The sequence below is a fragment of the Sus scrofa genome, chromosome 9 (genome assembly GCF_054392235.1).
Source record: "Sus scrofa isolate SSC_HxYL_T2T_F1_AM1 chromosome 9, Sscrofa_HxYL_maternal_Yorkshire_Landrace_v2.0, whole genome shotgun sequence".
In the NCBI taxonomy this organism is placed as follows: Eukaryota; Metazoa; Chordata; class Mammalia; order Artiodactyla; family Suidae; genus Sus; species Sus scrofa.
In genome coordinates, this window is record NC_139391.1 from 26,571,598 (window position 1) to 26,586,698 (window position 15,101).

Here is a 15,101-nt window from a genome sequence, read left to right on the forward strand (position 1 = left end):
AAAAATCCTGGGAAGAAGGCGGCTGAGGAGGAAGATGCATAAGGGAATAAAGGCTTTGAAGAGCTCCCAGGTGCACCAGGGAATACAGAGGGCCAGGCACACACCTGTCTTAATACATGCTTAGAAAAGACCTGAGGTGATCCTACGCAGGATAAATTCAAAGACATCTGACTAAGAAACACTGTGATCAAACTGCTGAAAGACAAAGATAATCTTGAAAACAGAAAAAGAGAAGCAACTAGTTATGTATAGGGAGCCTCAATAATAATTTCTCATCAAAACCCACGGAGACCAGAGGGTAATGGGGTGACCGATTTAAAGTGCTAAGAGGCCAAACAAAAACAAAAAAACCTATCAACCAAGAATTCTATATCTCGTAAAAATATGCTTCCAAATTGAGAGAGAAATTAAGCCTTTCTCAGATAAACAAAAGCTAAAGGAGGTTATTGCTAGTAGACCTACCCTAGAAGAAGCAGTACTACAGGGAGGCTTTCAGAATGAGATGAAAGGACACGAGGCAGTAACTCAAAACCCTATGAAGAAATAAAGAACATCAGTAAAGGTAACTACATAAGTAAAGATAAAAATGGTATTGTTGTATTTTTTGCTTGTAACACCTCTATTCCTATATGACTTAAAGCATAAGTATATAAAGTAATAATGGTAAATTTATGTTAGCAGACACACAATGTATAAGGATGTAGTTTATGACAAATAACACAAATTATGGGGTCTGTGTCACTGGACAGGAGCAGAGTTTTTATATTTCCTTAAAGTGAAGATTGTATCAATTCAAATTAGATTGTCAGAAATTTAGATGTTAATTTATAATCCCCAGGATAACCACTAAGACGATAACTAAAAATATATACAAAAAAGAAATGATAAAATAAAAATGGCACGCCAGAAAAAAAAATGAAAAAAAGAATTTAGAGGTTTTCTAAACCAAGAATGCAAGAATTGCCTTACACTGGAATTTGGACATGTAGCCCATGGGAAAAATGAAGCTTCTCTGAACAGAAATTCAGCCCGCATAAAACTTTTCACAAACATGTGCTATAAATATTTGTGAAGCATTATCTAAATAACATGTATGACCCAGGAGCTTAAAATGGTCTAAGCATCTTTCCCACTGTTGTTGCTGTGAAACTGAGGTCTAGTGCCATGTGGCAGGCCAGCATTTCCCTATGTGCGATTGGCAGAACACCCATGCTCTGCTATTAATGACCTTAATATACACGAGGGGTGCTGTGGAAATGCTGCGTTAAATGGAGTTCAAGAAATGTCTTGACTGCAGGACCCCTCAGAGGCTGTAACTCATTCAGCATGTACACTGAGTCCTCAGGAGGTGCTGAGAGCTTGACTATGTCCCCATCTCTTTGGTCATGAAAATAATCACTCATTTTGGAGACTAGAGCTTCAGGGAACATCCTTTAGGGAATGATGTGGACAGGAGTTAATTGGGGAGTTCCCACTGTGGCTCAGCAGATTAAGGACCAAATGCATCTCTGCGAGAATGCCAGCTCGATCCCTGGCCTTTGTCAGTGACTTATGGATCTGGCATTGTTGCAAGTTGCAGCATAGGTTGCAGATGTGGCTCAGACCTGGTGTTGACGTGACTGTGGTGTAGGCCGGCAGCTGCAGCCCCAATTTGACCTTTAGCCCAGAAACGTCCATGTGCAGCAGGTGCAGCTGTTTAACAAAAAGAGGGAGTTCCCCATAATACAGAGATTTTCTGCACCCCCCTTTCGTCATGATCAGCATTTAGGACTCCTATGTGATCACCTGAGTGACACATTTAGCTCAGTCCTGCTGCGTGGCAGGTCCCGAGTACTCTGCAGATTTTATAAGATTTAAGTGCCAAGAAATAATTCAGTAGACTTTTTTTTTTTTTGCCATTTCTTTGGCCGCTTCCGCAGCATATGGAGGTTCCCAGGCTAGGGGTCCAATCGGAGCTGTAGCCTCCGGCCTACACCAGAGCCACAGCAACACAGGATCCAAACCACATCTGAAACCTACACCACAGCTCCTGGCAGCGCCGGATCCTTAACCCACTGAGCAAGGCCAGGGATCAAACCCGCAACCTCATGGTTCTTAGTCGGATTCGTTAACCACTGAGCCACGACGGGAACTACTCAGTAGACTTTTTTTATCTGGTTAATGTAAAACAGAAGAGCACAGACTTAGAAGTTAGATAGACCTAGACTCAAATCTGTGTTCATCACTGACCACTGATTATGGGCTTGAAAATTCTACAAACTCGCTTTGTAACAGCACCTATGTTAGTGTTTGAGGGAATCAAAGAGGCCGATAACCTAGACAAGCTGACATAGAAAACTGACCACCACAGTCTACTCTTGTCAAGTTGGCACTGATACACGTCTTAAATCATACTTAATCTCCACGTAAAGATATCAGTGTCCTACTTCCGCATGATACAACTCTCCTGTGTACAACCAAAAATATGCTAATCCATTTCCCAGAGATGTTCAGTCTTCCCCTCTGACATCCTGCCACTTAAATCTAGCAATATAAAATTAACCATTCCTAATACAGCTTATGACAGATGATAAGGAGATAAGGCCTTGAGCAACTCATTTAACCTCTCTGAGATCATCTGTACAACAGGTTAAATACTTATGCAGGGTGAAGTGCTCACTATTCAGCAATCATTTGTATCAATCAATATACACTATGTCGTATATAGTATGGCACTAGACTCAACCTGTGCCCTTGACCAGCAGACAAGGCAATGAGATGAGGTCTCCCAAGAGTTTGGCACAGGGCCTGGATCAGTCACTCCTGAGAAACCTTGACTTCTCCTTCCTCCTGGAATGGGGGAAGGCACAGTTCTCAGAATCATCACAGTGGTGGCTTGTGTCTCTTCATCTCACCCAAAGGGACCATGCATCCCGCAAGAGAAACAGCCCCTGAAAACTTCTTCCAGATCCAAAGAAACCACCATGCTGGGCAATGTGGAGGAACTAAGAGAATTTCTACATTTCTGCAGATGGGTGCAGTGCTTTGAGGACAATACAGTAAGATGACTCAATGGCGCCTCTTAAGCCCCAGTATCCATGGCAACCAGACATTCCACAAGCTTTGATCAAAAAACAGAATCATCAACTCAAGTATGAGGAGCCACTTAGCAAATTAAAAATCTAGTTTTGTAAACTGGAGTCATTGAATATTCGCAAAAATTACCATTATCCAGAGAACTACGTCTTAAGCAAACAAAACATTCGACAGCTTCACATAATGTGATATCATGTTGGTATAGGAAGCGGTCACTGAAGAATCACAAAATTCACTTTTCTAGAAACGACAACTGCTTAATCATGGCATCACCTGAGGCAGTTTTCCCATTGGTTTTTAGAAACTTGATCTCCCCCCCTCTCTAGCATTTCATTCATAGGCACAAGGGTACAAAGAGTCACACATTTGTCACCTTAAAGCTATTTCCTTTCCACTGATTTCTTTCTATAAGCCACAAAACACATTATGGACCTTCCAACCCATCTGTGCATTTCACAAGACATTTTTAATGTAAGCGAAGATAAAGACATAAACTAAAACATATCTAGAAAAATGCATATTTGTTTTCTTGAATCTGTAAAAATAGAAACTAATCCAATTTCATTCTTTAAACGTGAAATTGTGAACTAAGAGAAATTATGCCGGAGAGAAAAACAGTTCACCGATCACATCTGGGAAGCCGCATGGCTAACAGAGTTGTGGGGAGTCAGGACCATGAGCCAGCTGAGGCCTGTGGGTACAAGTTATCTAGTCAGAAGTGAGAGGTGAATGAGGGTAGAACAACAAATTTTTTAAAAGGGTGAGCATCCGAAAGCCTGCACATCACACACACATGCCACTTATACCTGTGACTATCTACAACACCGAGGCATCCCAGGATTTTTCCTGGCATGCTTCTTTGTGAAAATGAATCATAGGAGAGAAGTTGCTGGGGTTTTTTTTGGGGGGGGGGTGATTTTTTTTTAACCAAAGAAAAGCACTTGTTCATTTTACAAATACCGACAAAGTGCCTGCCATGTACCAGGCTCAGCAGTCACAGCTGTGAAACTGACAAGACACAATCTCCACTAGTCCAGGGGCTTTGGTCTATTAGCAAACATGAAAGTCGGCAGACAGTGCCAGGAAAGTGTGGGATCCTGACGGAGGCTGTGAGAGGACCAGGAAGGGCACTAGCTCTTTGCTTTCTTAGTCTGTTCTGGAACTCCAGCACCTTGGGTGACCGGGAGAGTCGGGAGAAGAGAATTAGTACTGGCCACCTCCGGCCGTGGTCCCAAACCAGAGGCCGAGCTGCTCCTTCGCTGCTGTCTGCCTCCCCCTCAGAACCCTCTGGATGCTGCTCTAGCTCTGCTCTTGGCTATTTAACTGTTCTGTTTTGTTTAAGAACAAAATTGTTGGCGATCAGCCATTTCAAATGGCTTCCTCCACAGGCAGCTTTGGTTTATCAGCTATCTGTCAGCAAACAGATCTCGCTGGAAGACTCAATCATGGTAGGGCAGAAACGCGTTTTCCTCAAGGGCTGCAGACCCCCTTTCTGGGGGTGCAGAGGTCAGCCTGCTCTGAGGCTGCTCTGCAGCCCCCTGCCCCCACCCCCCCCACTCTGCCCCCCAGCACCTGCCCTATCCTCCCTGCTCATTTCCCACAGCCTCTCCCCAGGGCCCGCCAGCCATACCTCCTCCACTTCCCTCCCTCCCTCCGCGTGAAGGACATTTACCCAAGGACCTGTCTCCCCATTTCAGTCATTAGTGTTGTGCTTCACTGCCGGATTCCTGTCCCTGCCACATCCACAGCCACCGGGCGCTTAACGTTAAACCCCAGCTCTCCCACCTCATCAGACCTTGGGGCCTCCTGAATATTCATGATGCCTTGAACCAGACATGCACTTGAACCAGACCTGCTTTTCCCCTGCCCTGGGATGCAGCAGGGAGAGACGTGGGCTCTTTGGTACCAGACCCTAAACAGGAAGAGACCCCTGACTCGTTTAGCACGAGAGGCTAGACATCAATCATCGCTGTTCTCAGATAAAGCCCACACGTGACGCCCAACACACAATCTGATTAGGGCATGTTTTTTCTTTTTGGTTTTTAAACAGACTTGACCCACAGGCAGCACCTCCCCTTTCAGCCCTGGAGATCTCCCCACCACCGGGTCCTCACGCACCAGGTATGGGGTCATGCTTACCTGAGTTCAAATCCTGGATCTGCCCACTCCCCAGCTGAGTCTCGGTTTCCTCACAGGTAACATGGGAAGGATGCTCACTAGGGGAGGGTCGTTGTGAGGAGTAAGCCAAACCGCAAACAGAAGGCCCAGTCCGGTGCCCGGGTCCTTCACGGAGCTCAGAACGCAGTGACCGCGACAACCCAGGCGTGGAGGATAGCATTTTCCAGCTCGCTGATTAATTCCCGTCTGCACATCACCTGTGTAGCTAAACAGCCTGCTTTCTTTGCTTCAATTAAAAATGCTTTCATTGTCATGTTTCAACTTCCTGTGTGTCGATAAGACGCCAGTGACTTTGGCGACCTCTCCTTCAGAGAGGGAACTTGTTAGGAGGCAGGCCAAGAAATGGGCTCCTTTTCCAGAGTTTTCATCATCTTGGGGACTCTCCTAAGAGCCTGGCCACGTTTTCTGCCTCTCCTCAGCTGAGGAGGATGCGCCCGTGAACTTCACCATGGCTGAGGGCAGTTGCAGAATCTCTCGCTGGACAGCGGTCCCTGCTCGCTCAGGAAGCCTGTCTCCCAGGCTTGGAGGGATTTTTTTCAGTTTTGTTTGCTTTGGCTTTGGGCATACATTTAAATTCTTGCATCCCTGGCCGCCAAGGCCTGGACCCAGCAGGAAGCCTAGCTCCCGTGGGCTGTGAGAGGACGCAGTCACCATTACAGCCCAGGTGGGGTCCATCTCAGGTGACCGAGCTGCTGAAGAGGCAGGGAAAGCTCTGGAACTGGGCTGAGAGAGAAAAGCTTCATAGGATAAAAAGCTAAGAATAAAAACCATTTAGACTTACTCTGCTAGGCTCGATGCCAAGTCCTTTTCAGGAACTTTCTCGTTCGTTTCTTTTCCCCAACAATCCCCCTATAGCAGCCCTTTCTACAGATCAGGAAACTGACACTCAGAGAGTTTAAGGGGTTTTCTCAAGGTGGTCCAGCCAGCAGGCAGCAGAGCTGAGAGCAGAACTCCATAGCTGACTGGTTAGGGATCCAGCATTGTCCCTGCTACGGCTTGGGTTTGATCCAGGGGTGGGGGCGGCGGGGGGACACTTCCCCATGCCTCTGGAAAGAAAAAAAAACAACTGAGGCACGAACTAAAGAGCCTAGGATCTTGCCTCCTGTGGGAAAGTGAAACCATCCTGGCTCCACCCACAGGAGGCCCCTACACGTGGGTAGGATGGATGCTGTTTAACGGGAGGCACCTGGAGCTCTGCATCCGCATTTGGCTCAGCAGGAACCTGAGAGGGTAATAAATAGGCTGAGATGGCTCCTCAGCCTCATAATCTCCGGAGGCAGGAGAGTGGGGCTCCTGCTTTGAAAGTGAGTATGAAGAAAGCGCTAGAAGGGGAGGCATCTCTCCTCTGTTCACCTGATGCAATTGATTCACTCCAGGGCCATGTCTGTGCTTGCAACTGGTGCTGAGGCAAGAAAGCAGCCTTGGATTTGGACTTGAGGGTGGGCTCAGAAAGGGAGCCGGGGTCTCCACCCCCGATGTTTGAGACTCTAAATGTGAGCTGGGCCAGAGGTTTGGGGTTTCACTGTGTTGGGTCCACGGGCTGGTTCCTGAGAAGCCTGGAGCCTGGGCTTCTGGGTGGGTGAAGGCTGGGGGGTGCCTCTGGTTCCAAGAGATGGGCTGTTGGAGGCAGGACGTGTGCTTCTGCCCTTTCTGTTTGTTTCTCTCTCGTATAATGAGAACTACCCAGAACAGAGCTGGCCTCCTCGTTCTTGTAATGTGGATCTGGTTTTGGATACAGAAGATGTGGGTGGCTCACGCCTTGGCTCTGAGAGGCCAGTAGAGCTGCTGGGCTCCTGGCTGCCCCAGCCTCATGCTCAGGCTGGGTTTGAGATGGCGTGAGGCTAGTGGAGTCAGACTGCTGCTCTAGGCGACAGGACTCTGCCCAGAGGGACCTTGGGAGGGGGCCAGTTGCCTGAAGAACTGTAGGCCCTGTGTGGACCCCCTCCGAAGGACCAGAGTTAGGGTTAAGGTTAGTTAGGGTTGGTACTCTATGGAGGAAGGATTGCATTTGTCTGCTACCCAACCCCCTATGTGCTCTTAACCTCATGGAGAATCTGGTTACTGAGTATTTAGTTACTCATCCAGGCTCGAAGCTCTGAATTCCCAGCCCTTATGCCACTGAGTTAGAAGGGCCAGAGAAAGTTCCCCCAGGAAAAGCTAGAATCATTCGACCCCCAACCCCCACTCATTTGGGGCTGGCCTCAGGTTCTACATCCGTAGGTTGTTGGGGCTGTCAGCCTTCACGGCCATTTTATATGATGCTGCCTCACGGTTGAATGAGGGGGGGCTTGAAGCCCATGCTTGCTTCCCAGGGGTAACAGAGGGAGTGGAATGCAATGTCCTCCCATCACAGGTGGGGCTTCTTCGAGGCAGGCCATGGGGTGGTGGCGGCAGCTCCTGCTGGGGCTGTGGGCGGTCCTGCCCACGTGGGCTGGGCCCGAGCTGCTCAACATCTGCATGAACGCCAAGCCCCACAAGCCAGAGCCCAGCCCGGAGGACAAACTCTATGAGGAGGTACGGAGGGCGGACCTGGTGTGGCGGGTGGGTCGGGTGGGGGCCCCTGCAGATCAGGGAAGGGCCACAAAGGCCAAGATGGTTTCTCAATCCGCATCCACCCTGACTCGTTTGTTCCCTAAGCTGGGATTTGGGCAAAGGCCACTGGAGGGGGGCTATGACCTTTTGAGACCAAAATTCCTGAGTGATCCAAAGTTTCCATCTCTGATTGGGAGTTGGGGGCTAGTGGATGCAAACTGTAACATTTAGAATGAGCAGACAACAGGGTCCCACTGTACAGCACAGGGAACTCTCTCCAATCTCCTGGGATGGAACATAATGGAAAAGAATATAAAAAATAAGGTATGTATATATATATATATATATATATATATATGACTGGGCTACTTTGCTATACAGCAGATATTGGCACAGCATTGTAAATCAACTATACCTTGATAAAACTTAAAAAGATTTCATCCCTAGAGTTCCCATCGTGGCGCAGTGGTTAACGAATCCGACTAGGAACCAAGAGGTTGCCGGTTCGGTCCCTGCCCTTGCTCAGTGGGTTAAGGACCCGGCGTTGCCGTGAGCTGTGGTGTAGGTTGCAGACGCGGCTCGGATCCTGCGTTGCTGTGGCTCTGGCGTAGGCCTGTGGCTACAGCTCCGATTGGACCCCTAGCCTGGGAACCTCCATATGCCACGGAAGTGGCCCAAAGAAATAGCAAAAAGACAAAAAAAAATAATAATAATTAAAAAAAAAAAAAGTTTCCATCCCTGAGCCACTTAGGGAGCAGGGGCAGAGGGCGATCCTGGAAGCCCGTTGATGTTCAGCCTAGATTCTAACACACAAGGTTCACCTCCTCTGCCCTCCCACCAACCGGCCCTGGGGAGGAGTTCCCTGGTGGCTCAGCAGGTTAAGGATCCAAGAATACAGCCTTGTCACTTCTGTGGCTCTGGTGACTGTTGTGGCAAGGTTCGATCACTGGCCTAAGAACTTCTGCATGCCAGGGCATGACCAAAATAAGCAAACACACAGGCCTGGGCAGGGGGAAACATGAGACTTAAGGGACCACCCCCCCACCCCCACCAAGTTCCCAAAGACAATTGACAGGGATGAGGGAGGAGGAACAGAGCTGGCATGTGCCCTCTCTGGGTAACCCTACGGTCCCCTGGGTCCCGTGGGGTTCCCCAGCTGTCCCTCATCAGCTAAGACCCTGGCAGCCCTGTTCTAGGGGACTCCTAGGCTGCAGCAAGGAAGCCAGCGCGCAGGCGCCCTTTGGGTGTGAATGTCAACAAATTATCGGCAATTCCTCCTGCCACTTCCCCGCTGCCCGGGCTCTCCTCAAGGGGGCATTTTAATGTTCTGGCCCAGACACTCCTCAGGCCCCTGCCCCTACCGCCCATGCCTTTTGCTTCTTCGTCCACATCAGTGTATCCCCTGGAAGCACAATGCCTGTTGCACGGCTGACACCAGCTGGGAGGCCCACCTGGACGTGGCCCTGCTCTACAACTTCAGCTTGGTCCACTGCGGATTGATGATGCCGGGCTGCCAGAAGCACTTCCTCCAGGCCATCTGCTTCTACGAGTGCTCCCCCAACCTGGGGCCTTGGATCCAGCAGGTGCGAGGGGCAGGCTGGGGAGGCAGAAGTCGCGGCCATCAGGGCCCCATCACCTCGGGCCCTGGAAGATGCAATGGGCAGGAGGGTGTCTTGAGAACAGTGGGATGCAGGGATTATTTGAGATGTGTTAAAACCGTGTACCAGCCCCTAAGTCCTTGTGTTTCGAAGGGAAAAGCTTTTTCTTTAGCCTCCCAGGCCTCCCCTCTGTCTCAAAAGGCTGACTCAAGAGTTAAGGATTAGAAAATAGTGATACAGCTGAAAATGAGTTAAAACAGACTCCATGATGTTATGCCCTACCTTGGCCACTAACTCACTCTAACCAGGTTTTCCACACATGATTTCTTCCTTGCTTAATTGCTTTCTTTTACTAATGGTTACTTTTTAGAGTTATATTGCATCTAACGTTTTCTTTTGTAATTAAAATGCTCCCTGGAGTTCCCGTCATGGCACAGCAGAAACGAATCCTGGAATCATGAGGTTGCAGGTTCAATCCCTGGCCTCGCTCAGTGGGTTAAGGATCCAGTGTTGCGGTGAGCTGTGGTGTAGGTCGCAGATGCAGCTTGGGCCCCCCGTTGCTGTGGCTGTGGTGTAGGCCAGCAGCTACAGCTCCAACTGAACCCCTAGCCTGGGAACCTCTGTATGCCACAGGTGCGGCCCTCAAAAGACAAACAAAACAAAACAAAACAAAAAAACCCACTCCCTAACACTGCTTCCCTGTAAGCAATCTTCTTTTCAGAGAAAAGGTCAAGGAACAACAACCCCGATGACAACCAGAAACCATCCCCGGACCAGTTGACACCAGACTTGATGACTTTAAAATGATCTATGGAGGAAGAATAACGCAGACCCCTTAATCAATAACCCTGTCTTCCGAGCTAAACCTGTAAAACCCCTCGCTATCCCCTCTCAAGCGAGGAGAGTTTTGTGGTGTGAGCCTACTGTGGCCTCCTTTGCTGGCAAAGCAATAAAGCTGGTCTTTCTAGTTCATCCCGAACTCTGTCTTGGAGCTTTAATTGGTGCTGGTGTACAGAGGCCACCTTTCAGCTGCAGTATCTTCTCTTTGTAGGAACAGAGCTGTGCACAAACTGTTTAACTCGCCTCGTCGTTCTCATTTGTAAAGTAACATTTAGTGACTTTCTAAGAGACTTATGTTCAGAGGGTCCCTGACCCAAGTACCACGGCAACTATTGATATTCATCAAATTACTGCTTTTCCAATTCTCGCCTCTTGCTACTCTGCACCCAGACGGACCCGCACGGGCAGGCAGAGCGGATTCTGGACGCGCCCCTCTGCCAGGAGGACTGTGAGGAGTGGTGGGCTGACTGCCGCACATCCTACACCTGCAAATCCAACTGGCTCGGAGGCTGGACCTGGAGTCGGGGTGAGTGGTGCTTGACAGAGGCAGGGAGGGGTCCCCACCCAGGAGGGGTCCCCACCCACGGGCGGGTGCAAGCTGCTGTGCTTCCCCACACACACACACCCACCCACACACACCCCGCCCCGGGCAAATGATGGGGATGCCAGGACCAGAGCGGGTGTCGCGTGCCTCTATCCCCGTCAGGGAAGCACCGCTGCCCGGCGAGGGCCCTCTGCCACCCTTTCCCGCATTACTTCCCCACCCCCGCCGACCTGTGCGAGAAGATCTGGAGCCACTCCTTCAAGGCGAGCCCGGAGCGCCGGGACAGCGGGCGGTGTCTGCAAAAGTGGTTCGAGCCCACCCGGATCAACCCCAACGTGGCTGTGGCCCGCCTCTTCGCCAGCCCTGCCCCGTCCTGGGCGCTCTCCTACAGGCTCATGGCCTTCGCTCTGTCCCTGTCCCTCCTCTCCTGAGAGCCCGCCTCCCTCCACACATGAGCAGCACAGGGTGCGGGTGGGTGGGATGCTGAGGCCGCAGGAGCTGGTGAGCCTCGCAGGTTCCGTTCTGCTCCGCTCTGCCTTTCTGGCCTGGATGGCAGCTGGGAAGGCAAAGGTGGCTACCCCTGCTGCCCTAAGGCTGGGGGGCTGTGACATGGGACTCCACATTCCCATGGGACTTTCATGGTCCTTCGGTAAGTGGACCGGCAGTGGACACGCCCACGCAGAACCTTCTGGAGCCAGCAGCTTCCCAGCATACACAATGCCTCCTTACAACCTTTGCCTTGAGGAAGAGAGGCTTCGAGTTCGGCTGCTGTCCAGTTAGAAAAGCCAACCAATAGTCACCCACCCAGGCAGTGTCTCATTCAGTGCACGTCCACCCCCGTGTGCCCGGCAGAGCTGAGGGTGACAGCCCGGGCCTCCTGCCCCACGATGGTACCTCTGAAAAAACAGCAGTCGGCCTTTCCAGGCTTTGTGACGGGCTCGGTCCTGGCTCTGTGGTGCGGGGTTGGGCTGCATCAAGCAGGGGCCGGTGTGCCTGCTGGCACTAAAGTCTCCAAGTGGGTTGTCACTTTGCTAACGATGACTTCTCCACAGGGGCCAGGCCCCCTCGATATCCTCAGGACGCCTCTCTGATGAGAGTACTTTCAACACCTGCTGTTCTTCAGCAAGTGACACACGGTGCAAAAGACCCAAAGCCAGGGCGACCATAGGGCCACTGGTTTCCCTCAGCTCTATTTTGGATCCCAAGATGGAAGCAGCAGCTCAGGTGTTTCCACTTTCCCTCTTCTTCTCAACCTCAGAATCACAGCATGCTGGTGTGAAAGTTCTGGAAGCCAAAGTTCTAATGTCTTTACCACTTTCCGTATGACTTTTAGCAAGCCCCTTGACCTTCATTTAAGACCGTCATGGTTTCCCTCTCCACTGAGAGGAATGAGAAAGTTGGAACCAGATGATTTTTAACTTACAAAAAGAAAAAGGCAGTGCCACTGTCTGCTGGGATACAGCCTGTGCTTCTTGAGCATGCGTCCTAGAACCCGGGAGGGAAGAGGCAGAGCTGAATCAGAGAAGGGACACCAAGGGGGCTTTCACGTTCCCTCAGTGAGTGGATGTGCCGGCTCAGAACTTTCTGGAGCCTGCAGCCAGCAGCTTCCCAGTATAAATGGCGCCCCCTCACAACCTTTGCTTTGACAAGAGAGGCTTCAAATATATCTGCCGTTGAGTTAGAAAAGCCAACCAACAGTTAGGTATTCTTGACAGATGCCAGCCAGCTCTGCTCATCAATTAAACACCACCTCCACCCCTCCCACGCTTGCCTTGAGCGTTGTGCTCATTCACTGTGCAAAGCCCAAGCCCATTCCAGGCAGGGCACTCATGTTCTAAAACCAGCCTCCAGAGTCCTGCGAGTGAGCTTGCTCAGAGTCTGCAGAAGGAGGCAGACAGCAGCAGTGGTGACAAAGACTTTAAAAAAGCTGGAAGTTTGCAGGACCACCTCTGCCCGGTGGGGTCCTAGGAAGGCTTCACAAAAAGGGTGAGGCTTGAGCCTCAGTGAAGAAGGGTCACTTCACGGAGAACAGGAAGGAAATGCGAGACAAACCCCAGCCCAGTTCCCAGGCTCGAACTGTCTGAAGCAGGACCTTTAATTTATCTTCAATCAATCAATCAAATGTGGCTTCAAAAAAAAAAATATATATATATATATACATACACATAGGTAAAAGTCTCTTAAGAATTGGGGGTTGAATAAAGTGTCTGAGAGTGTTTTTGGTAATAAAGCTGAGAGTGTAATGATTATTTTTTAGTAATTTTAGGTATAAATATAAAATTAGTCAAAGTAGGGTTAAATTGAGATGAACAAAACACAACTAGTTCTGGGGATTTTGGAACCACTCTCCTGGAAATGTTGCTTGGAGCTGTGGAAGTAGATGAGTTCGAAGAAAAATGTAGAGAGGAAAACAAAACACTTGCGGAGAGTCTCTGACTCAACTACTGTTGAGGGTTAACCGTTGACATCATGGCTGAACTCAGGTCCAGCCAAATTTTCTGCTCAGGGAGGAAAATTTTTAAAGGGACGTAATCTCAGTTAATCATTGATTGATGCAGGGGATCAGACTCATCTCCATCTCCCAGGCTTGTCGAGATCTTGTGATCGATCTTTTTTTTAGATGCTCTCTTGTCCGTGTTCACACTGTTTGTTGGGGAGATTAGTGAAGGGGGAGCTAGGGCAGAGCTCTTGTCATCTGTTCATTATTCTTCATTTCTACATCTTCGATCTAGGGAAAGAACCAACAGGTTAGGCAAGGTACTGTGTGATCAAAAGATTTGAAAGGTGTGCTTGGGTCAGAGGTGAGCATGACGGTGCCTGGTTTAAAGATTAGTTATGGAGTTCCCACAGTGGCTCAGCTGTAACGAACCCAACTAGTACACATGAGGACATGGGTTCGATCCTTGGCCTTGCTCAGTGGGTTAAGGATCTGGCATTGCCATGAGCTGTGGTGTAGATCACAGACGCGGCTCGGATCTGACGTTGCCATGGCTGTGGGGTAGGCCGGCAGCTGAGGCTCTGATTTGACCCCTAGCCTGGGAACTCCCATCTGCTGCAGGCGCCACCCTAAAAAGACAAAAAAAAAAGGTAGTTACAATGTAGCTTTGCTAAAGTGACAAGAAATGAGGTTTCCTGCAAAGAGCTGCTCACAAGTAGAAGCAAGTGAAGAGACAGGAAGCCAAAGCTAGGTGTAGGAGAGAAATGAAAAAACTGTATCTCAGATGGGTAGCATCAAATTCTGAGTTGTCGTCTTTATATTAATTCATAAATAACTGGAGTTATTACTCTACACCAGACCCTGCTGATCCTGGGGAGCGAAGGACTGAATATACAAATGAACAAAGACTAATCTGTGTATAGAACTAAGATTCTTCCCCACAACATGTAACAACCTCAGAAGCCAACTTACTACCTGCAGTAACCAGTCCAAGAGGTCAAACTATTTTCTACGACAACCAGACAGGATCACCCAGTGATAACTTCTCTAACCTCTTAAATGGCCAGGACTTGGTCAGTTACTGACAGCTTCTCTACGTTTGGCCCCTGTTTCCGACTTAGGACCAGTTGGAGAAAGCCAAAGGGCCTTTATGATCCACTCGCATTCAATGCCTCATTTCTAGTTAGCGTGCCTACAGCTTCCTCATGCTAAGAGCCTCCAATGAGGGCATTCCTGAAGCCCTTTTTTCTAGGCTTCAGCCTGCCTTTGAGTTTCCCAAAAATTCAAGTGATGGCTCCATTGAAAGCTCCGAAAAAACTGCCATTGCTTGTTCTCATCTGCTTGGTCTTATTTATGTCCACAGATAAAATAATGGTTCCTGTCTCAAGGAACTTATATAGTAACGAGAAAGACAGTAAGAATGAGTAAGCAGTACAAATAAAAAATAACTACAAATGAGAAAGTTGTTGGGAAGGAAGCAGACAAGGGACTTGGAGGGTTGGGGGAAGCGGCTAATTTAGGTGATCATTTAAAGGAGTAGGCAGTGTGGAGTTCCCGTCATGGCTCAGTGGCTAATGAACCTGACTAGCATCCACAAGGATGCAGGTTTGATCCCTGGCCTCACTCAGTGGGTTGAAGATCCAGCATTGCTGTGAGCTGTGGTGTAGGTCACAGACATGGCTTGGATCCTGAGTTTCTGTGGCTGTGGCAACTACAGTTCCAGTTGAACCCCTAGCCCAGGAACCTCCATATGCCGAGGGTGCAGCCCTAAAAGGACCAAAAATAAATAAACAAATAAGTAGGCAGTTTGAGGGAACACTTCAGAGACTGGGAGCATGTTTGTAAGATGAATGGAAAGAGCTAGTGGAGGTAAAGCAAAAAGAGAGCAGAAGAAGGA

The 15,101-nt window shown here is 49.3% G+C and overlaps 1 protein-coding gene and 1 long non-coding RNA gene across 2 annotated transcripts in view; one reads left to right on the plus strand and one right to left on the minus strand.

Annotated features, from left to right (window-relative positions):
• Positions 1–6,297, minus strand: part of LOC146399806 (uncharacterized) — a 27,218-nt gene extending 20,921 nt beyond the window's left edge. Inside the window, exon 1 of the long non-coding RNA XR_014816722.1 lies at positions 5,215–6,297. This is a non-coding gene — a long non-coding RNA (uncharacterized LOC146399806). The remainder of the gene's footprint in view (positions 1–5,214) is intronic.
• A 123-nt stretch (positions 6,298–6,420) lies between these two features.
• Positions 6,421–11,198, plus strand: IZUMO1R (IZUMO1 receptor, JUNO). Its single transcript, XM_084978342.1, has 5 exons — positions 6,421–6,557; positions 7,607–7,767; positions 9,180–9,368; positions 10,614–10,749; positions 10,930–11,198. Exons 2-5 carry the CDS (start codon positions 7,630–7,632, stop codon positions 11,196–11,198), a joined length of 732 nt encoding a protein of 243 aa, XP_084834468.1. The 5' UTR covers positions 6,421–6,557; positions 7,607–7,629.
• The last annotated feature ends 3,903 nt before the right edge of the window (positions 11,199–15,101 follow it).

What these genes read in the sequence shown, in the direction of transcription:
- IZUMO1R (XM_084978342.1), top strand. Translation starts at nt 7,630, where the DNA reads ATGGGGTGGTGGCGGCAGCTCCTGCTGGGGCTGTGGGCGGTCCTGCCC. An exon ending in TGGGGCCTTGGATCCAGCAG is followed by an intron (nt 9,369 to 10,613) that starts GTGCGAGGGGCA and finishes CTCTGCACCCAG; the next exon opens with ACGGACCCGCACGGGCAGGC. An exon ending in AGGCTGGACCTGGAGTCGGG is followed by an intron (nt 10,750 to 10,929) that starts GTGAGTGGTGCT and finishes TATCCCCGTCAG; the next exon opens with GGAAGCACCGCTGCCCGGCG.